Genomic DNA, 22,566 nt, shown 5'->3' with positions numbered 1-22,566 from the left:
TAAAACTAAGCGGATTAACTGTGTGTAAATGTTGCAATTGAAATTAACTGGCATGCTGACTACTACATCACACAGTTAATGTAGGAAATCCTCTTGGCTTAATTGTACACTTACATGCTGTCTCTTGGCATGTACTTAAGCCATTATTTAGAATGGATAAACAAAATTGTATTTTTTTTTAATTGGAGAACAGCTAACCCTTTTCAAATATTTACTACCTTGCTATGATAGACTTGATGTTTTGAATACTTTCAGAGAGAAGGCTTGGGCAGTTTTCCTTAAGCTTTTGTACCTAAATCACGAGTTGAAGATGAGCTCTGTATCTGCTGTGGTAGCAATGATTGAATTTATAGTAGAGGGCAGACGTACTCGCCTTGCTCTGAGCCAGACATGATGAAAGGTATGTGGGCTTCATGTGTTGTGGATTCTGACAAATATTGTACCTTTGGGTCTGAAAGGTTTGGTGTTTCAGATTTGTCTGGATGATTAAATAGAAGGACTCCAAATAAAATGTCTAGTGATGCTTTTAAGTACTGTGTGTGTTCTTCTGCTGTTTTATATGCAACCTGCTGACACAGGGTCACTCTGGAAAATAGTACTTCTCTTGTTTATCCATATGAGGCATCTGCACTTTGACCAGGTTATCAACTTCCCTTTTTCCACTTGTTTTGAAATTCCTATGACTATAGAGAAATAGTGTATTTCTAATAAGGTATTTTTCCTTGCTAGATTGGTTGTAGATTCAATCTAGGTGATTTATAAGTGTCCTCCTTCAATTAGAGGTTTATTTTGTAATGCCTGATTTACACTGTAGGAGTATATCAAGTTAAGACCAAGTTTTTGTGAGTTAGTGTTTCAGCATGTGGCAAAACTACTGCAATTGAACAAAGTGTGGAGCAAGGTTTCAGCTGAAGAAACTATGAAATCATGTAATTAAGGCTGTGGCTGCTCCCCAAAAGAGGAAGTATAATTCCTCCTCATGCTTTCCCTCTTCTCTTTCCATCCACTGTTTCTCTGCTCCCAGACATGTGGTTTCACTGTCTTTTCTGGGTTTGTACTGTTGCTAAAGCCTTGCAAAGCTTTTCTGTGTCTATTAACCTGACAGAAAACTCTCTTCTCTTTCATGCTGGAGCTAATTTCTGCCAGGTTAGTGAGACTGACCCACAAATAGATCTGTCCAGTACCAGAGCTAGTGCCAGCTGGAAAAGGAAGCACACAGGTGGGAGGCAGGAGTACTCAGCTATTCAGCAAACTCCTCAATTCTTCAGAGACTACCGTGTAGCCTCCTTACTCTATGCTCAGCACCTCTTGTTTGCAGCAGACTGAGTGTTTGAAGTGATGTTTATTGTGGCCCAGATGAAGTGACTTGACTTGCTAAACAAAAAAACTCATTTAAACACTAGATTTGGTAGTCCACATTAATTACAGCAGGAAACATGAGAAACTTCTAAGCCCAAAGTTTTGCTGCTACAAAAAATAAGCTTCTGTGTTTAAGAAAAGTCTATTTACTTATTGGTTCCAATGTTTTCTTAAAGATGCCAGTGAACTTTAATTTCTGAATGTGATTGGTACAGTTTAAGTTGTTCAAGGGTTGTCTGATTACCTGATTTTCATGTTGTTGCATGCTGGGATTTGCTGCCTTCCAAGTAAAGCTGATGGAACCCCATATATATGTGTGCATGTGCATGCTCTGACCTAACACACCTGAGACCCAGTGGCTTAGTCTAACCTGTTGGTGGAGGTAGATTTAGCCTATGCTGTCTGTCCCAAAGCAATTACTTTTATTCAGTTCCACAAATCCAGAAGGTGGTAACAGTTTAAGCCAGCACAACTCTTTGTGAAAGGAGTTTGTTTCTACACTGACTGAGATTAAACCACATAAATGCACTATTGCCACTTCACACAGATTCCTTTGACATGATGAAACATAGCTGGGTCTGATGCTGTTTTACTACAAGAGAAAAAAATCTGGCACTTTGTTAGTGCTGTGAGAAGTCACCCTGTATTTAGCTGCTCACCTTTCTTTGCCCCTCTATTGAATACAGCCTGGCTGTCCTTCATGAGGCTTTTCTGGCAGGGGGAGACTGCTGAGGGCTGAGATGAGTTAGCTGCATATATAGGCAAAGATGCTGTAAGAAAGCTTCTCCCTTGTACCCCCTGTGTTGTCTGGCACTATATTTCAGTTAGCATGAAGAAGTCTTTGTGGGTGGAGAGTAGCTAGAATCAATCCCACAGACAACTTGGATACCAATAAAGAGGCAATATACTGGGGTTTTATTTTGGGACTGCTTGACCTGTTTTCAGGCAAGATTTATCTTTTTTTTTCATTTTAGATTTGAGATAATTAGAATGGGAAGAAGAAGAATGAAATAAATTTGGGGAAAACTGTTTGAGGAGACATACCTTCTTGAGGTTTTTTTGGCTGAACACCAGTCTTCAGAAAGCCTGCAATGTTGTCTTCTGTACAAAATTAGCTCTTCTCTCTTAAACTGTTAGGGATTCCTTCAATTCCTTTGACAAGTTAGGGTACTGGCTCTTGAACAAGCTGCTGAACCATGACTGACATTATGACTGTGTACAGTCAGTTCCTGTTGGTATGTTTGCTGTGCTGGCACCTTATTCTCCTCCCTGTGGTGAACAGGAGGTAGCTTGTTGAAGGAGGGGGAGGCTTTTCTGTGCTTACCTCACAAGGAAGACCATGCACATGGGTTTTGACCACAAAGTTCTATGGATACCATAAGTGCACACCATAGCTTCCACCATGGCAGCTTTTCTCACTTTCTGTGAGCTGGATAGGGAGAAGGACTTATGGCATGTTTGAACTCTGCTTACTGCTAACAGTGATACTTTTTTTTTTTTTTTTTTACTTTAAGGGAGAATGCAAAGTTGTGGTGGCAGAGCTCAGTGGGTAGGTTCTAGTGGTTTAAGTCAGCATGTTCTTGTTATAGAAAATGGAGAGCCAGTGGGATAAATTCTAAATCCTGCAGATGTTTAATGACAGGTTTCAGCAAACTTACAAACTCCTCAAGTATGTACAATATCAGAGCCAGACACCATGGACAACATATTACAAAGAAATATTTAGAAGTTGCCAATGGAAGCTAAACTTTGAAAAACATGAAGTCATTCTTAAAAGGGTTCAGATTTGCTAAGTGTCATGTCAACAGCCACCTATTTCTGGAAGCTAACGTTGTATGCCTCAGTGAGGAAAATACTGTATAGATGTTAGCTTGCATATGGAAGAGGAAAGTTTTTGCATGCAGACAGGGGAAAGTACTGTTGCGTGTTCAGTGTGACATCCTGCTGAATGCACGTTTCATCTTTTTATGTGAGTCTTATGTAAAATCTTTGGATTTTTCTCTTTCAGAATCGTAATGAAATAAAAAACGGAGCCATCCTTCGATTAACAACATCTCCTGTGAGTTGCTGTTCTGTTTTTCTCTTACTTCCAAGTGAAGATTTGATTAGTAAATCATTGTGAGCTAATGTATGTATTTTTAAGCTTTATCTGCAATGTGTCCCACAATCCTCCTGCAAAGGTTATGAGTTATGGAAGCAGAGGTGATATCTCTGAGTGACATTTGGTGATAGGGTTGGTACAACTGAGTGGTTTTTCTGTGTCTTACTTCTCTTCCTCTGGGAACAGCTTTCATGTCCAAGATACCTCTGCTTCCCTGCTGATATTGCAGCCTCACTCAAGTTGCTCCTTTTCTGCCCCAAAGCTCAAAGCCAAGAAGCCAGGAGGAAGGGTAGGGATTTGAACCACAGAGAGCTCTGTTGGTAGTCTCAGGTCAGAGCTTTCCTGCTCTCTGGGTTTATGTTGAATGAGTAGCAACTGTAATGTTGCGATTTTACACTTTTGTTATTTATTTATTTTTAACACTATCTCCTTACTAGGTCCTGATAAGTATGGCAGAGTTGCTGGTTGCCTTTCAATGATCTGTTTTCCCACTGAGTTGAGCAGTACTGGTGCCACATGCTGAAAGACACTATTAGTCCCAGAAGATGTATGTCTGAGGCAACAGCAATGCCATTTCCTTGCTGACAGTTGTAGTGTTCCATTAGGCTGTCTTCATGATCACTTGGATTAAGCAATTGGAAACATGACCTACAAACACAAAGACAAATCTTGGGTGTATGACACTTTCTGCCACTACCTTTGGGCAGGAAGATATGGTTTTGCATAGGGTTGTGATCTGCGTGGTCTGTTTCCTTGAGGATTTGCCTTAGGGTGAGTTAAACAAGACAGGAAACCTTAGGATATTGAGATATTTTCTGTTACCTGCCAAAGTATGAACCACTCTGGCACTGGCTTGCACTTATGAGTGACACAACCATCCTGTTTTAAGATAGAAGGCTGTTCTACTCTCTAGTTGTATTGATTTTTATCCCTGAACCAGTGCTTACTTTCAAACTTTCTGATGTTTTTGAAAAGGTTTTTAAGCCTTTTCCTCAAAATCAGAGAGGTAGCTTGGAAGGAGGTTTTGAAGTTGGCTTTTGTCAAATTAGAGAGTATTTGTATTTTTTCAGTAGATATAAGATGAAGCTCTACATGTTCCTAACCTACAATAGTCTGTTTGGTTTTTAAGGTATTGTTGAAGTGGTCATCATAGCAGTACCTAAAATAGATAAATTACAGGCTTCCAAGCTGTAATTTTTAAACTGGTGACCTACACAGTGCTTGTCTGTTTACCCTGAAAAGCTAACAGGCCATCTGTTTCCATTTTTCCTCTGAAGTTCTGTAGGAGAGCAACAGTAGTTGGAAGAGATAATGTGAAGAACAGCCTGCCTGATACACTCTTGCAAACTGGGAAAGATGCTTTCCTAGCTGTTAGTGCTGGGTGGGAAATGTTTTTCTCATCATGTGAAAATATTAAGATTCTGAATTCCTCTCCCACCTGCCCCCTGTTTTTTCTATCCTACAGCAGTATGAAGCTGAAACTATCTTTCCCCTTCCCCTAGAAAAAGAAGATCATACCAATAAAAATGCTTTATGAAAAGGTGGAGGAATGAGGAAAGGAGAGAAAGATTGAGAGAAATGAAGATAAGCCACGTATGGATTATGCAGTTTTTGAGATGTGTCCATGTAGTTTCAGAGAGGCCTGAGCTGCCGAATTCTTGTCGGTTGTTGTGGGCAAAAAAAAATTGTCCTGAACTTCAAAAGTGTTTTGAGGAAACTTTTTTCCTTGAAGAGTCAAGAGGACTTATGTTCACCAGTTCTGAAGGCTGCATGAACTTAAAATGCTTTTCTAATGCTTGATTTTTATGCCACTTATTCACAGTTGCATGGCCTGAGTCATAGAAAACTGGGTGAGAAGGATGAGATACAATCTTTTTGAGTCCTGTTGTTATTAGCCTCAGTTTTTTTGATTGCTCATGTATCCAGAGTAGGAGCTATTAAGGATTAGGAGAGAGGAAAGAAACATAGTATTATCTAGAAGTAGAAACCCAGCATTTCTGGTGTTGACTTTTTGGAAATTAGGATTTGAAATCTAATTTCTTAAATCTATATGTTAAATATTTTCTCATTTTTAATCTCGAATTTAGATTATATGTGTATACAGGGATCTTTTTCTGAAAACCATTGTTAACAGTGCAAGGGCAAAACTGCAGTTATGGTGTGCTGCTAAATCCATTACAAATGCTTGCCTTGAGAGATTTACAATGTGCCTATTTTAAATTTCTTTGAGTTAAAAGTCTGCAAACGCCAGTCGTTAGGCCTGGTGGGAATTTGAACTGCTTCTTTGTTTCTGTAGGTCTGTTTGCTAAGTTTCTGCTGTTCTCTGAAAGGCTGTTTTTTCTAAACAATGCTATTTTTTTTTCCTCTATAAACCACTCACCGCACAGGCACTGTTTCCTAGGTAACTTGAGTACAGATTGAATTTCTCTCATATTATCCTTGTTCCTATATCATCTTTCTTACTTATTTTAACCTCTCCTATCATCTTTCTTCCCAATTCTTTGAGCTATTGTTTGGTTTTGCAGTTTTCTGTGACCTGTTTTCCCCCTTTGTCCATTTGCATTTCTGGAGGGACTCATGGAAAGTTTCTTATGCAACAACATTTCTTTGTAATTGAACATATGTGACAGTTGAAATGCGTATTTCTGTTGTCTGTTTTGTGATACCCGTTTTCCAGTGCATGGTGGGTAGGTGTATAAATGAGCTGTTAATTGCTCCCGAGTGTAACACTGATCCGAAAGGACTTTTGTGTCCTGCAATGCAGGGAGCAGAGTCCAACCTTTTAGTGTGTGCAGCTGCAGGATTCCTTCAATCAGATCCTGCAAATCCTTCTTCAAATGACCAATCTTTTTTAAAAGATGCTAAAAAATACTGGGAAAAATAAATTAAAGGGACTGGCCCTTTTTTTTTTTCAATTTAATTGTTTTCAATCAGAACTGTTTGTTTGAACATTCATTGTTTATTTAAAAGTAGCTTCTTGGCGCTTAGAAAACATGCTTTGCTCACTGACTGGATACCTTAAACGCTGAGTCAAGGGGTAGCCTTTTCTGATGTGGTATTTATGAGGCCTGGCCATTTGCTTTTGTCACATGTTTTTCTTTGATCTCCTGGTCAGAGATCATTTGGGCTCTCAAACCTGTAAGCTGTTTGTAAGCAGATGTATTAACCTTTGTAGCTTGTAAATAGGGGTGTTCGGTAATAGTCATCTTAATGTTTTCTCTGAATGCCTCTACAGATTACGAGGAATGTTTTTTTTTAATTGTATGTGAACTAACAGAGAAGGAAGTGTGGAGAGTTTTTTTAACCTATTTCTGCTTATAAATCTGAATCCTCTATCTTAAGTAGAAGATTGAGGATCTGGTCTATAATATTTAATATTAATGTTAATATTATTGATAACAATAATATTTAATATTAATAATCTACAACTGCTTTAATATATTCTTGAAGTTCTGTAAACACATAAATTTACATTAATTACAGTAAAATACATGATTATATTTATCATGTAATGGTGAATAATTTGTTAATTGAACCTTAAACCAGGAGCACTGACTATGGAGGTCAATGAGCCACTTTTATATTTGTATGCTTAGAGTACAAGACACTGATTTGAGAAGTGGACTTGGGGTTTGTATTTTTATAGATTTAATCTCATTTTTTCAGGTTTCCAAAGGCAGGTTTTGCATAGAAAGCAAAAAGGATTGTTTTAAATGCAGTAAGAGAAAAAACTGTTTATAAACACTGAGCAGTGGCCACTGATTGCTAAAGCTTATTTTAGGCATATTTACATAATATATATGGCTATGCATGTATAATGCTTTTGTCATTAATTTACTGCATGTCTCTAGACGTGACCATTTCCCTGTTTCTGCTTCCATAATTGTGTATGGTGATTCCATAGGACTGCTCTATGTATCGTGTCTATACAGGGCTTTAGATTTAGAGACTGTGCTTCAGTATGCATGTAAGAAAAGTATTAACAATTAATGTATGTACTATATAAATGGGATCTCATTACCTACCTGGCATCAGACACCAGCCAGCCTTGGTGGGTCTGCTGAATCTGGTGTGTACAATGATGATTATGTAATGTGTCCACTCCTCTGTTGCTCTCTGACATATATACAGCTGTAGGTGAAGTAGCAATAACAATCCAGGAAAAGGCAGCAGTTTAATCTACTGTGGTGTTTCAACACTGAGCAATTTAAATTAAACCACAGAAATACACCTGTTTGGTTAGTACAAAACTGTATTTGGTAGTTCCTGATGGTCTATTTGCACTTTTTCTAGCAGAATGTCGACTAATGTGACAGGAATCTGTCTACAGGGAAGATCATAATATTGTTGTTTTATTTGCATTTTGCAAAGGATAAAGAAGTCAACTGATTGCATAATGGTAAAACAGCAACTTAAATCAATACCGTGAATTTCTTCCCTAGCACATGCATGTTTGATAGTGGTGATATTTGGATCTGTGACCTCCCTCCTGTCCTTACTTGCTGTATTTTGTATTCTGTACAACCCCGCGTATGTCTAGTTAATAAGCTGCTTTCAAAGTTTGCACAAAGTATTCTGTGGCAAAGAAATGATAACTTGATTGGTAGAATCACTTGTTAGGATGATCTTGGGATTCTTAACCTCCAAATGGCTATTTGAGTCTCTAAGCAAGTCACATCCTGGATTTAGGTCATTAGTTTTCTCTTTAAGCTGACAATCTCATCAAGCTGCTCCTTTTAAGCATTGCTACTCCCTGTAGGCAACCTTTCTGGATGTCCTTGGGGCAAGTCATTTAAGACTAGACATGGCTTATGCCACTTGGTAGCCTTTTGAAATGTTGGGGCTTCAGCATGGTTTACAAACTTCCTGTCTTCCTTCCTTTCTAAACAGGAGAGCAGTTAATTCTGTCCTCCTTATACTTGAGCATCTGCATTTCTGTTAATTCCCTCTAATGATTCCCAGTTGCAGAGGTTTAAAAAAATATATATACAATATATATTAATTCTTACCTGAATGATATTTCTGTAAGAGTACAGACATGGCAGCCAGCTCTGTCATTGCTTTAATGAGCTGTGCTCTCCATCAATTCACTGATGGCTTGTAAATCATGAAAATAGGTCTGGTAAACACTTGGAGCATATTTCATCTGGGTTTCAATTTTTAATGCAGTCCTTAGTGAGCTGTACATTCCATAAGCACATATGAGTGCTATGGCAACAGGAACTGGGAGGCTTGTGAGAACTGCATGGTGTTCACCAAAGCAGTATTTTCACCCATCAGGCATTTGAGATGACAGCAGTCAACATGACTTTTTTCCATATTTCCAGTGAGATATATACCAGCACACTTGCTGACACAAGAATTTGTTTACCCCTTTCATCAAGATTTCCTCTACCATTGTCTGTTCTTTTTAATTCCTATAGTAGAAGGAGCAAGGTTTATTGGATGCACTGTCTTGCAAAACTTGTTTAATGTAAGAAAATGAGCTGTATGTAAACTTTACCAGTGAAACATTGGCATAGTCAGAAATAGCCTATGATGACAGTAAGTGCTCTTTTTATGTGTTTAAAACACTTTTGTAGCATGGATTTTTGTGCTCTCTAGAGGAGTACCAAGCTGTCTCTGAGCTGAGGTAATATTTTGGTTTTAGTCTGGTGAGTTTCAAAGCTCTCACTGACTGCAGAGGAAAGAGGATTAATTTATCTCTGTTGATATGTTGGTCCTGCTCATGCTGCTTTTGTGCTCTGTAGGTGAGCTGTTAATGTACATCCCTGTACTGGTGCTCTCAGCTTTGGTGAGAGGCAGGGTTAGCTCTCTCCATGCTTGATATTGATATATGTGGAGTGGAAGTCTAACTGGATTGGCAGCAGCAGTTCACCAGCCCCAGGTGTTTATTCTATGCCCAGGAATGTCTTCTCAAGAGGAAGGGTGAATCATGGACAATCTGTTGTCAATGTGTATGAAGGGGAGGCATTGTTTACACATCAGTTTTTTGGTGTGACATGAAGGAGTTTGGAAGAGAATGTTTTCCTGGCTCTTCTTACATGTTTTTCTTGCTTGCTGTTGTGCTACACAGGCAATTAGAGTCCCCATCTGTTTGGCCACAGCTCTGCTGCCCCAGGTTTGCCCACTCAGACTTACTGATTGAGCCGCTCGGGAGAGCCACTCGGTCTCACTCAACCAGTTGTTTTGTTCATCTTTTCTATTTGTGTCATTTTCGCTGAGTCCAGGAGCTTTCAGAGGACCAGGGTCCCACGGAAAGCTGGAAGAACTGTATCCTTCAGTAGGCAGATAGTGGGGGTGATAACTTCCCAGAACTATGGCAGATAGGAGAAGGCATGTGCACAGATCTTAATGAGCTTAAGCTTAAATTTGAGCAACCATTTTCAAAGTCAGGGGAATGCAGCTGCCCTGGCAGTACTGAAGATTTTTCAGTGCGTTTCTTTTCTGAGGACAGGAATTCAGACGCTGCATGTACTCTGAGAAGCAGTAATGTTTTGAGCATGCTTTGCAACTCTGGGTGTTTATAATGGGGAGTCTAGAGTAAGAAACTGCTCCATGAAGTAGGTCGTTTGGTGAGGTAGGAGTTGGCTGTTGAAATTCTGGTTCAGGTAATAATAGTGATTTCTCTGAGTTTTTGTAGTTGATTATACAAGAGTACTTTAGCAAAACTTTCTTTACTCCCTGTGATAAAGGAAAAGGGTGGGGAAAAGTATTCTGTGGTTATCCTGGAAGCTGAAAGTTAGTGATGTCTGCTTTTACTTTTCCCATAGACTTTACCTTACCACCTGCTTAAGCTTGAGAGATATACTTTTAGTGCCATTTGGATAAACCATTGCCATTACAAAGATACTCTATAAGCCCTTGTTTCCCCATTACAATTCATATCCATTGATAGAATAGGTAACAAAGAGTGGCAGAATTCCGCCTTTTTATAGGTAGTGCAACTGCTGTGGCTGCATCACCCTGTACTTTAGGCTTAAAAAAGCTCATGACTAAATACTCGATTTCTTTTCAATGCTGTCTTAGCTGAAGATGTCAACCACCATCACACTAGCGAGAAGGTATTTCCTCCCCATGTACACTCCTTACCACATAGGTTCTGGCCAAATGCTGACTGGAGACTGTGCATTTATTTTTCTTTGTTAAAAAGGGAAGTAACAAACCTTGCTGATACTGGAGGACCCTGGGACATTTTACTTCTTAAGGTTTTGAAGCAATCAAAACTATGCAGCTAGGAAGTTGTATCTGTAACAACATAGTGCTGTTTGTTTCCTGGCCTGCTTGTTTAAATATTCACTTGCACTAAAAATGACTGCTATCTCAGAATCTTGATCTGCAGAGATGACCATCTGTGTGAATTGTATATTCATTATTTGAACAGAAACAGAATTATCTGTCAGCACAGCCTTTTCTTCTGTATTTCTTCTCCAGCTGAGAAAGAATAAGCATCATCTCAGGGAAAATAATTCTCAGCAGAATTTACATTTAATTTGTTTTCCTAATGACACAGCCTCTCATTCACCTTTCACTGTGTGCAGGTAAGAAATAAATTATAGGAAATAAAATTTTGAAAGTATCTCCTATATCTAGTGACAGGGATTATTTTTCTAAGAAAAGTATTATCTAGTTAGCTATTAACTGAAGCTTTTGAATATTCTGTCCAAGTAAGTAAAAGCATCAAATTGAAAACGTGAAATGTGTTTTAAATTATTTGTATGTCTAAAAAAGAGAGAGAATTTTATATGTATTATTTAAGTATTTCTTTAGCTTTTCATCATCAATGTCCATTTTGAATTTCACTATATCATCCTCTATTTGAATCATTAAAAGGCAGAATAGCCTAACATATGAGGATATTGAACTTGCATAAAGATGCATGAGAGATAGTATCATAGTATTATGTGGAAAGCAATTATTCCTGTGCTCCTCATTAAGCCAGTATGTGAGTTCTTCAACTGACTGAACAAAAGAAGAGGGGGAGGAAGGAGCATAAGCTGGTCTCTATTTCTATAATCTGATTAGGACAGTATATGGCCCTTGCTGTTAAAGGTCATGAGAAGTGTGTAAACTGGGCAAACATGGATAGAAAAAAATGTGCTGCTGTTATTATACTGAGATTGTCTGATGCAATTTGTTTTATTTTGATTTCTACTTTCATTGATGTGACACATAAGCTCCTCAAGCCAAAGGCTGTCTTTTGTACTGCTTACATTTTGCCTGAGACAATGGGATATCATCCATTGCTCAGCTAATGATTCTGCAAGAGGCCAGATAGTTATAGATAATAATGGAGTAACACATAAGCAATATGCTTTTACAAAAGTAATATGTATTTGAGCTACTTAGTCTTTTCTGAGCATGGAAGTTTTAAGTGTCATTAAGACTAAACGTGGCCATTGTTCTGCTTACATTAACGTTTTAGTCATGATTTTGATTGTAACAAAAGCTTTTTTGGTTTTGTTTTTCTGTGTTTTTTTTTCTCTTAGGCTCAAAATGCACAGCAGCTCCATGAGAGGATCCAGTCTTCTAGTATGGATGCAAAGTTAGAAGCACTGAAAGACTTAGCCAACTACTCACGGGATGTTACATTTGCACAAGAATTTATAAACCTGGATGGCATTTCCCTCCTAACACAAATGGTTGAAAGTGGCACAGAGTAAGTATTCTGCTTAAACTCTGATGTTCCTTCCATTATGGGGTGAATTCCTGCTCACTTTCAAAATCCTGAAATATTTCTGTATACAACTTCTGAAATTGTATAACATTAAATATCTAAAGAGTTCTGGGCTTGTAAGATAGTAAGATAATTATCAATGAGAATATTTCTGTTTTAATTTCCCCTAACATTGGGCTGGTAGGGACTAGGGGTGAGCAAAGTAGGAAATCACAAGTAATCCCTGTGCCATAAAGTTTTGGGAGACTGTGGCCCTAGTTTATTCTCTACCCATTGGAATTTTTATAAACCATTGATAATATATTTAAAGGCTGATATATAAGTGATGTCATCTGAAAACTATGTTTTAAATTTCACATTACTGAGAACATGTAGAATAAAACTCACATATCAAAAGTGCTTTTCTTTATTTCCATTTTTTTTTTTTTGATCCTGGCTGGGGTTTTTCAGATAAGTGGTTTTTTTAACAGGAAATTGAAAGCTAACCTCTAAAAATACACTTAGTATTTATCAGAACACCTTACCAAAATTCACTGTTGGTGAAATTCAGTACTGTAGTACTGAGTTAGTGTCCATTGGCTTATTGTGGAGGGTGCAACAGAAAAGTATCAGCTGGATTGTTGCACTATTAAATTATGTTCTAACAGAAGGCTTTTGCTTCCAAATAAGAGTTTGTGCTTTGCAGTCTGTGTCAACCTCTAACATGTGAAGAAATCCACAGTACCCACATCCCTTTCTTAGAGAGAGAAAATGCTCTGAAAGTATATTTCTTATTTGTTGGTGGTGTTCAGTCTTGTGGGCCAGACTTCAAAAATAAATTGCTGAAATCAGTCCAAATTCCCTCACAAATGTGCTCATGTTCAGTTGCATTCAAGGAAGTAAATAGTATTAGGAGGTAAAGCAAAAGTAGTAGGTGGTCTTTGAAATGGAACACAAAGGATCTCTGAGTCCCATGGAAGATACAATGGGAATTTTCCACAAGAAAAAATAACTCCTCTCTAGAATCCAGTAGTCCATAGATTGGGCAATGTAAAAGCATGATCTAATTAATCGCTGCCTATTATGTGGCCAGCGGTTTATTGGACTCTGAATCCTTATTCCCTAACTCAGCTATGCACCTGGTTTCCAATAGCTCGTGGTTTCATCTTCAGCATTTTGTGGTTATGGTCTTTATTTTTTTGCAGTGATGTGGTCTGTGGCACACATCACATGTTATACCACTTTTTAAAAAGTGCTTCTGGTTATCAAATTTGTCAGCTTGTCTTATATTAATATATTTATTGTTTAGGGAACAAATTAAGTTTAAAAGCAAAGGCAAGTTTAAGTTGATGTAAACACATGTACACAGTTGCTATACTAATTAAAAATATACTGAATGGGCAGGCTCACATGTGACTGTAAAGATCAGAACATAAGCAAATTAAAAGTCACTGGCCCCATGGTTTTTCTGTCATGACTTTATTTAGATTAAATACTTTAACTGACTCCACGGCAGAAGGTATTTAAACTATTTTCTATTGAAACAGTCAGGGAACATTAATGTTTTTTATAAGCATTCCTCTCAGCTGCACCAATGCTAAAGCAAGTGCCCTCCTCACCCCTCAGATGTGTTTGTAGCACTGTTCTGTTAGCTGTGGGATGAGCCAAGTCGTAGCAGACTAGTCTGGATTAAAAATAGCTACTTGGGAGGGAAACTACTTAGGGCGGCACCACTGTTGAAAGAACTGCTCAGCAAATTACACCCTAGTAATAATTCCTGACTGAAGGTATAAGTTTTCAAACTACACAGCAGTCTTGTAAACTGGACATATGGGCAGAGTTTCTTGCCTTTTTTAATTTTATTTGTAAGTGGCTTGCATTCGGAGGGATTTAAAACTTTTCTTTTTAGCTGATGTAATGTGTCTTCAAAGATGCATTGATAGATCTACCCGTCTAATCTATTTATCAGTGTTTCTGCCTGTGGGGAGAAACACTCTGTCATTTGGACATTGGACAAGGACTCAGACTGAAAGAGTTTCCAGCAGATTTACACGTTGATGAAAACTCAGTACTCGCTGCAGTCTTTCCCGTTCAGCAGCCTGGACATTCTGCAGCTCCTGAGGGTTTCAACAGGCTAGGTTTTTCCAAGTCTGGTTTTGCAAAGGGAGTTGTAAAGCTCTGTGCTATGCTGTACATTCCCTTCCACTTTTACACTGTGCATCACTGGCTGATGACTGCATATTTAACAGAATTTGGGATTTAATGAAAGGTGCAAACATACACAGGCTTAGCAGCCTAAGCCTGCCATGGTGCTGCTGCTTTCCTTTCTTATCTGAATTCAAGCTGTTGAACCTGTTTCCCCACTTTAGGGTCTGTCACTCCTTGCTATGTCAGCACACTAAGCCAAAGACAAACTACTTCCTCAGAAGAACCTTAAGAACCTGGGTGGGTTTTTTTGTTTTGCTTGTTTGTTTGTTTTTGAGGGACTGTTGGTTGGTTGTTGTTTTGCTTTTTGTGTGTTTGGGTTTTTTGTTTGGTGGGTTTTTTGGTGCCCTAGTCTGTCAAGGAAAAGCAACTGGAGTCAGTCAGTTGTCCTCTTTTGTTCTCTGTTCCTGTTTGGGCTTGGACTCTCTGCAGCACTGTTGATGAGAGGTCCCCTGCAAGATGCTCACTGACCAGACAAACCAGGCTGAAGGCCTCCTGGCCATTGGCTCCCACCCCAGGCTAACGTCTGTCAGTGATGTGCCCTTTGGGCTGACCAGGTCACCAAAATACTTCAGAAGCAAAAGTTTTTCTCTCTCCTTTGCTCCGCACCAGTACTTGGCCATAATAATTTCAGTGTCCATAAGTGAACCTACCCAAACAGTTATATTAGCATTATAAAAGGCTATGGCAAGTATTAAAGAATGAGGAGTCTGAAATTTCTGTGAGGGGCAGAAACTTCTTTGTTGGCCCAATTTGAGAAGGCAACATAGTTTGGAAAGATAAATTGAAGGTATATCTTCACAGTGGAGTTGTCATGGACATCTTTGAGTTCTTCATGTTGAGCCAGCCTTGTTTGAGTGAGGCTCTGACTCAATTAAATGGCTGGGAGAAAACTAATGGCTTGATGCTGCTAAGAGGTGGTCCAGCTCCCTGCCCACTTCTCCCATTTCCTGTGTTAACCCCTTCTCTTAGCGCAGTCCTGCTTTCTTTCTGGACAGGGTTCTGGTGTCTGTTTTACAAAGCCAATCCAGTTTGTTAATTTGTTACCAAGTACTCACTTCTGTTTTGCCAGGTTAGTGTTCTGCTGGGTTTGGGACTTGAAGAAGCAAAGAGGAAGTGGGCATGAGTGGATGCTGGAAAGGCCCTTTTTCTGTGGCAACAGACCATTACACTGGCCTAGGTGTGTCATCGAGCCACAGCCTGAGAGCAGTCATGTTGTGAAATAGCATGAGTGTCTGTCTCTGCTCTTCCATTGCACCCTGGGGATTGGTGCTAAGACCCCAAAGGGGTCAGCAGGGATGGGATGTACTCCTCTCTGTGCTTTCCCAGCTGCCCTGCATCTGTAAGCCCAGGCTGAGTGGCACTTCTGTTCACACTGTGGTGCAGCTGTGCTAGAAATCAGTGAATTTTTGTTATTTCAGGCTTTCTTTTCTATTTTCCCCAAAGGGGCAGACAGTGATCATTAAAAGGACCATCATGCTCAGTGCAAAGTTACTCTGAGGTTGGTTTTATTTTGCACGTGGAACTCATGTTAGAGGGAGTTCTTAAGTTATAATTTGAGTGTGTCATCAAGTTTTAGTGGGCAGCCTCTGGAAAACAAGACTTCAGCTTTTTACATAACCTAGACTGAGGAAGAGGCCTATGTTTTATTTATAGTTGGCTTTATTTATTGTGGTACTTAGTCATTATTTCTGTGAAGATGATGACTATAAAAGTACAGTGACAAGAGTAAGAAAATGTAAATCCCTGGATTTCTAGTTACTTCTGCTTCATTTTGCAGGTGATGAAAATAAGTAGTAATATAAAAAGTTGACAAGAACTAACAGTGTTTTCTAGTTAATTTTCCACATGTTATATTCCTGAATATGGAAAAAATTAGAATGTGTTAGAGAATAGCCTTTCCAGTTTCTTGGTGAAAAATAAGAAATTGAGGCAGTTTGGGTTTATTTTGTGTATATTGTCAGAAGTGGTTTTAATACTATGCATAATTACCATAATTTGGGCCAGACCTCCTTGAGTGCCTGCTGCTTAGAACAAATGTACTGTAGGCATGGTTTGTGCTGGGACAAAGCCATGGGAGTTGTGGTAAGCAGATTGTAGGGTGCATGGGACCTTAATGAAGCTGAGAGTGCATCTTGTCTATATGAATCTATTTATATCAGCAGAGATGAAACATGTCTCAAAACTGTCCACATGTATCTTGATCTTGTTGATTGAGATGGCTTATCTTTGTTTTTCCTTCAGGCTCATTCTTGTTTCCAGAGCATTGCTATGAGTCTCTTACTAACTGAAAAAGAAAAAAAATAGTTTTATGTTTATTTCTATGGTTTGGGTGATCTATAAATTATAGCAGAGACTGCAAGACAAGTTAGGTCATGAAGAAGTAAATGCTGATTCTATTTTATAATTATCCATGATGTCCAATAATTTATCAGACTCCATGCGTTTGTATCACCAAAGAGTGAGGTAGGTGTACACACACAGTTATTTTCCTTTTCTTAGGCTTTTCAGAAAGATTTTCATAGCACTCCTAATGCTAACTTTTTATCTGAGGCCAGTTCTTGCTTAGATATTCGTGCAGTCCATCTGGCTGGATGAAAAACAATATAAAAGGGAAGTGTAAGGGTGTCCCACTTCTGCCCCCACCTCAAAGTCCTAAAATGAGGAAGAAAGAGAGCAATGCTATTAAGTCCTAGTTGTCATAATGACTGATAAAAAGTAGGTTCAGGAACCAGGCTGGAAGTAAGTCATGTCTTCTTGCTACCCCATCTGAGATAAGGTTCGCTCATTCAGTGCTGTGTTCTATATTTAAGCCTAGTACTTGTATTTCAGAAAATCCTGTCTGTATAGATAAATAGTCTTTCTGATGTAGCAGAAGACTGGTGAAGTTACGGGATTTTTCCTTGATGTATCAGAGGAGTTGTGTGACTGGGATGACTCTCAGCCATTCTTAGAAGGAAAAAAAGATGTAAGAAAAGGAAATGTAATTCACACGCCTAAATAGTGAAAGACCAGAGAGTTAATAAAATAAATCTATATTTATTTTTGTTAATAATAATCATCATCATCTCATGACTGGGAGGAAAAGCAGAAAGGCCTGTGCAGAATTTTCAGCATTTTTAATTGGTATTATCACAATCTCTATTGCTTGTCATTTGGCTGAAATAACACACAGGTTTTACCAAAATAAATGAGACCATGCTAAGCCTAGCTGTCTTGACAGTAACCAGAGTTGTTTCTGCTGCTGTTGAGAAGATTGTTCTCCAGATTTCTGCTTCTTCAATGACACCGTGCTGAGCAGCATTATTGTTGTACAGCCACAGCACAGGAACATGCTAGTTGGTGCTGCTTGGACAAGGTTGCAGATAGCATGCCTTTAATTTTAAGATAGTTGTAGTTGCTTAGTGTACCGACTAGAAAAAAAGCCCTTGATTTAAATTGTGGTGGTTATGAAGCTTTGTCATCTTCCTATTGGAAATAATAACTGCAGCTAGATCAAGTTTTGTTAGCTTCTAAATAAATCTATATTTGTATGTTTTTTGAGTCTTCACTAAGAGGAGCCTTCTATTGAGCACATGGGGTTGCAGAGCTGGCAGCTGTACAGCTGGAAGTCTCCAAGACAGCAGTTGTGCATGCTTTAAGAACAAATTGCATTGTTCAGTGAAATTCTAGGTCTTGGCTTGTCTTAGAGAGATAATACTATATACCAGCCCCGTGGAAAACTGAAGACAGATTGGTTTGGAGTTATTCCAACTTTAACACAGTTCTTGGGACAGTTGCTCACATACCTGCTGATGTTTTTTTCCATCCCAGTCTGATGAGTATTTCAGTAATGCTGTCAAAACGTTTAAACCAGCATTGCTCACAGTCACTTGTTCCTATCCTACTTCATCTGAAGAGTTATGCCAGTGCTATTTCTACCAAGCTGGACTGGAAAATTGGTGTAGATTATGAAAAATGACAGTAAAAGATACTCTTAATGCCATATTCCTTAACCCAGTTCACTTCCCCTACAGAGCTCACAGTCTTGCCCCAGAGAACACCTGTGCAAGTCCAACTCGCTAGATAAATGGAAAATGAATTTCCAGAGAAAATGAACAATACTAAACTAGTAGGGTTTTGCCACTATATAAAGTAATTCTTTTCTAGCCTTCCTGGCTACTCTTATTCCCTGCTTCCTCTCTTGATCAGCTACAATGCTTATTGGACTCCTCAGTGATACAATTCAGTTTCCTAAACCATCAGAAAATCAGCCAGTCAATGGAGGGAGGAAAATAATTTGTATTTTTGACAGCACAGGGTTGTCAGACAGCTTCAGCTATTTCTGTGAAGCTTCACCTGGAAGTGTAGATTACTTAATCCGACATTGCTGCCAAAATCAATTCTTGTCCAACAGGGTTTTATGCAGTCTTCATTTCTTAGTGCTTCTGTAATGTCGGGAGAAGATGACTATTGTCTATGAGGCAAAAATCCAGAAAAGTATATAAAATCAGGTAATGCTACTGTGGAGATGGCAGGAGAACAGGAAAAGGCTGCAGCCCCATCTTTTAGTGTAGTTTTCATAAAGGAAGAAAGTGGAGTAGGTTTTCTTTCTGGAGTGCCTTTTTTTGTTGGTTTGCTTTCCTCTTGCTTTGCTCCGTTTTGGGTTTGTTTCCCCATCAGTGTTTAGGCTTGGATTGCACCCTCACCCTCAGAACACACAAGTACGATTTCTCTTGTATCGTTTACATATGCATGACACACACTATATGATTTAAATAAAAGCCTCATCTGAAGATTGAACCATCAAAGATCACATCTTTGGAAGAGGGAGAAGTACTGCTCCCTGCACTGCTCCCATCCTAAAGGCTTTTTCTCTAGGTTTGTTATTTTTCCTTTGCCCGTGTTTGGGAATAACATTTAAATGACCCCTGCTAAGTGGTGATATCAACACCATGTTGACAGGAAGGGGGCCAAGGAGCGAAAACAGTTGTACAACCACTTTTGGCAACCACTTTCATAAAATGTGGTAAAAAGAGTAATTTCAGCAGTGGACTTATATTTCCAGGTATTCTCTAGAGTACCAAGGTGGACGAGACCTTTTATACTGTTCTGTACTTGTTTAAACAGTGCAGGTCCAGATTGTGGGGAAGTGGTGTAACTGCTTGGCATCATTAGCTCCAGTGGGTCCACACTGGCTTCCACAGTTGGACAACATTTTAGTTGTTCTCCCCAGTGCAGACAAGCCCTTATTGTGCGCTGTTGGTTACCCCAGCTGGGGATTAGGTTTGGGGTATCTTTGGTCTTTGTATGTCAGTTTTTGCTCGTGAACAGATAGGATTTGGTCCAGTCAGGTGCCTGCTATGCTGGTCTCCGTTGGAAGCTGCTTGAGATGTAACCTGCAGTATTTGAGCAACTTGTAAGTCTGTATGTCTTCGGGAAGTCCAAAGGGAACTGCTGCTTCTTGGGATTCAGTTGGAAGTATCACAAAGTTCCTTTGAGGCCAAACAGGGAACAAACATATCATGGCAGCAAAATGTCTAACCCAGTAATTTGTCATTCATGTTTATTTTGTATTATGCTGGCATTTCTTTTGAGATTTCTCCCTGTGTAAAAATTGCTGTCTGTTTTTATCTTTCACCACTGTAGAATCTCAACCATTCACAATTGCCACTTAATTTACCCTCATAACGTTTGTTCTTTGGCTGTAGTTTTGTTTCCATCTGTGCAAGTGTAATTGAGGGATGGTTTCTTTAAAACAAAACAAACAAACATAAGTATTGAGCTGATTACAGTGTCTAGATCAGTAAGGCTTTCAGCATTTTTGACCATACCTGTGGTAACTCACCAAGGGTTTTATGGAACTGTTTGGTTGCTACCCCAGAGTCAGCCCTCTGGAAGAAACAAGAGTTATGTATATTTAGAAAGGGGAAAGCTGATGGAAATGGCAAGCTGTACTTAGTTCTTTTCCAGGCTGACTTGCTGTAAAAGCTTGGCTACTCCTTCAGCAGTGACTTGCATGGTCTGTGGGTGAATATGAGAGGAATTCCTGCTCATGCCAGGTCCTTCTCTATTATGTTTTGGTTTGATGATGGAAGAAAATAGCATGCACTCCTTTAGAGAACAGACTCCACATCTTCAGTGGTAAAACTCTGTAATCATGCTGTACTGTGTTGCTGCAACATTTGATGTCCTAGATTGATTGCTGCTCTAATCACACCAACACAACAGATCAGTGGGAATGGTTTGGTTTAATACAGTGGTTATCTTTGCTCTGAAGGAGAAGTTTTCTTGGTACTACTTCACTAGAAAAGTCATATAATTCAGTTTTCTCTGCACTTGATTCTAAAGTCATTTTACTTTGCACGACTTCTGACATCAGGTTTTCTGATTGCCAGTTAAGATGTATAAGAGTTCTGTCAGTGCTAAGAGAGTTGCTCTCTAAATGCTTGTGGTCTAGACCTCAGATCTTTATTCTTTAATCCCTGTCTCAGTCATGGAGAAAATGCTCCTGATTATAGCTGTTGTGAAAAATCTCTGACAAATCAGTCTGGCCTTTGAAGTGCTACCAGTTTGCAAACACCACACTTGTTTCTCTAGCACCAATGTCAAGTTTACTTGTTGCTTAGCCAAAGTCAGCACCTGGATGAAAAGCAGTTATTTTAAAACCTGGCCTCAATAGAATGCTATGAGGTTTGGCTGACATGCTGCAGAAGGTTGCAAGGATCCATGCACATTTGGGAGATGACAAAACTGGAAAAATCTTGTCACTTTTCTAATTTGAGTTAGGCTGTAGCCCAATCTGTATTTGGTAAATGGCAAACTGTGCAAGTACTGTCTTCAGGCATAAGTATTGCATCTCATAGCTAGCAGTGAAGGATTTCAAGCCATTGTTCCAGTGATGTACTCTTTGTGTTTTCTCCACTGATGGTTTCATTGGCCAGCCCAAAAGCTGCCCTCCCTGAGACTGGTCCTTCTGGAAAAGTTAAAATGTAGGATGGGAGAAGTTACTGCTGTACCAACAAGGAAAAAACACTCTAGCCATGTTCTGAATTGAATCAGTGGCTGGAGAGCTTGGAGTCCTAGAGATCTTGGAGTCCTAGAGATCTTGTGAGCTGAATGGCATTGCTGGACAGCCTGCTGTGACAGCAAGTGCAAAGGGGAAGACCTGGTGAGAAGGTGCAGGGAGGAAGGAGGGATTTCTTTGTTCTTTTGAACACTGCTCTGCCCAGTGTGGAACTGAAGTCAAACCTCTGAAATAAAACTGAAATACATTTAGGAGACAGAAGATGGGGTTATGCCAGGAGATGGATTTCTTTTTTTTTCTTTTTAAATTTATTTCTGTATCCCTTTATGTTTAAGTTGCATTTTAAAAAGAAGTTATTTATCTTTGATGCCATTTCCCCATTGATAGTCTCTTTCTTCAGCTTGCTTAGTAGCATAATCAGCAGTTCTGAAGCCAGTCATTAGGAGGAGGATGAATTGCAAATTGCGGTTAGTGGGCTACAGTTTTTAAATGCACTTATTATTTACCTTCCACTCCTTCCTCTCCTTAATACTTGGCTTTCAGTTTTTTGAATATAGTAATATATATGTAGATGCCATAGCCTCTGGTTCATGAATGAGACACAACAGTCTGTATCTTGGGAGAAAAATAGGAAATGCCTAAGTAAAGAAACTCGTGGGGGATGTTAAACCTATTGCTGCAAATAGGAACCAAGTGTTTTAGAAGGTACTGTGATAGCAAGAGCATCACACTGAAATCAGTGTGGCAACTTGGCCTGTTAGAGTCTGAGTCAATAAGTGACATTCTTAAGCAGGTTATTGTCTTTCTCAAGTGGATTGGTTCAGCACCTTGGGGCTAGGCCATCCATCTGGGTATGTGAATTCTCAGAACAAAAGAGCTATGGATCAATCTACAGGTTCTGTTGAAATAACATTGCTGAAGTGCACTTATGTGTCATTAAGCTGGTGCAAGATGGTTTTGAGTTAGTTGAGTAAATGCAATTCTGTGGTTAAAAACCAAGGATAAATTCTTTGCCACTCTTCGATGCCAATAGTAAATTTGTCCCTGACTTAAGAAGCTCATGATTCTGGTTTATGTTGGTCCTAGCTACACAACTTTCAGTGATGCTGCTGACTCTGACATCAGTATTTGTGATTGACACTACAAGTAAGTGAGCTCTCTGGACAGTGGAATACATATCATAGCAACAGACCAGAATATTCTTAATGTGTAAATATTTATTGTTTTGTACCAAAGGCT

The 22,566-nt window shown here is 39.1% G+C and overlaps 1 protein-coding gene across 4 annotated transcripts in view; it reads left to right on the top strand.

The window, feature by feature from the left end:
• ELMO1 (engulfment and cell motility 1) overlaps positions 1–22,566 on the top strand; it is a 299,792-nt gene that overhangs the window by 74,102 nt on the left and 203,124 nt on the right. For all 4 annotated transcript variants that reach the window (XM_071561429.1, XM_071561428.1, XM_071561430.1 and 1 more), the window contains 2 exons: positions 3,368–3,418; positions 11,950–12,119. In XM_071561429.1, the coding sequence (XP_071417530.1) occupies positions 3,368–3,418; positions 11,950–12,119 (221 nt within the window). The remainder of the gene's footprint in view (positions 1–3,367; positions 3,419–11,949; positions 12,120–22,566) is intronic.

Source organism: Pithys albifrons, chromosome 7 (assembly GCF_047495875.1).
Source record: "Pithys albifrons albifrons isolate INPA30051 chromosome 7, PitAlb_v1, whole genome shotgun sequence".
Taxonomy (NCBI): domain Eukaryota; kingdom Metazoa; phylum Chordata; class Aves; order Passeriformes; family Thamnophilidae; genus Pithys; species Pithys albifrons.
The sequence above is the reverse complement of the archived record's forward strand: the minus strand, read 5'-3'. Positions and strand labels throughout refer to the sequence as shown.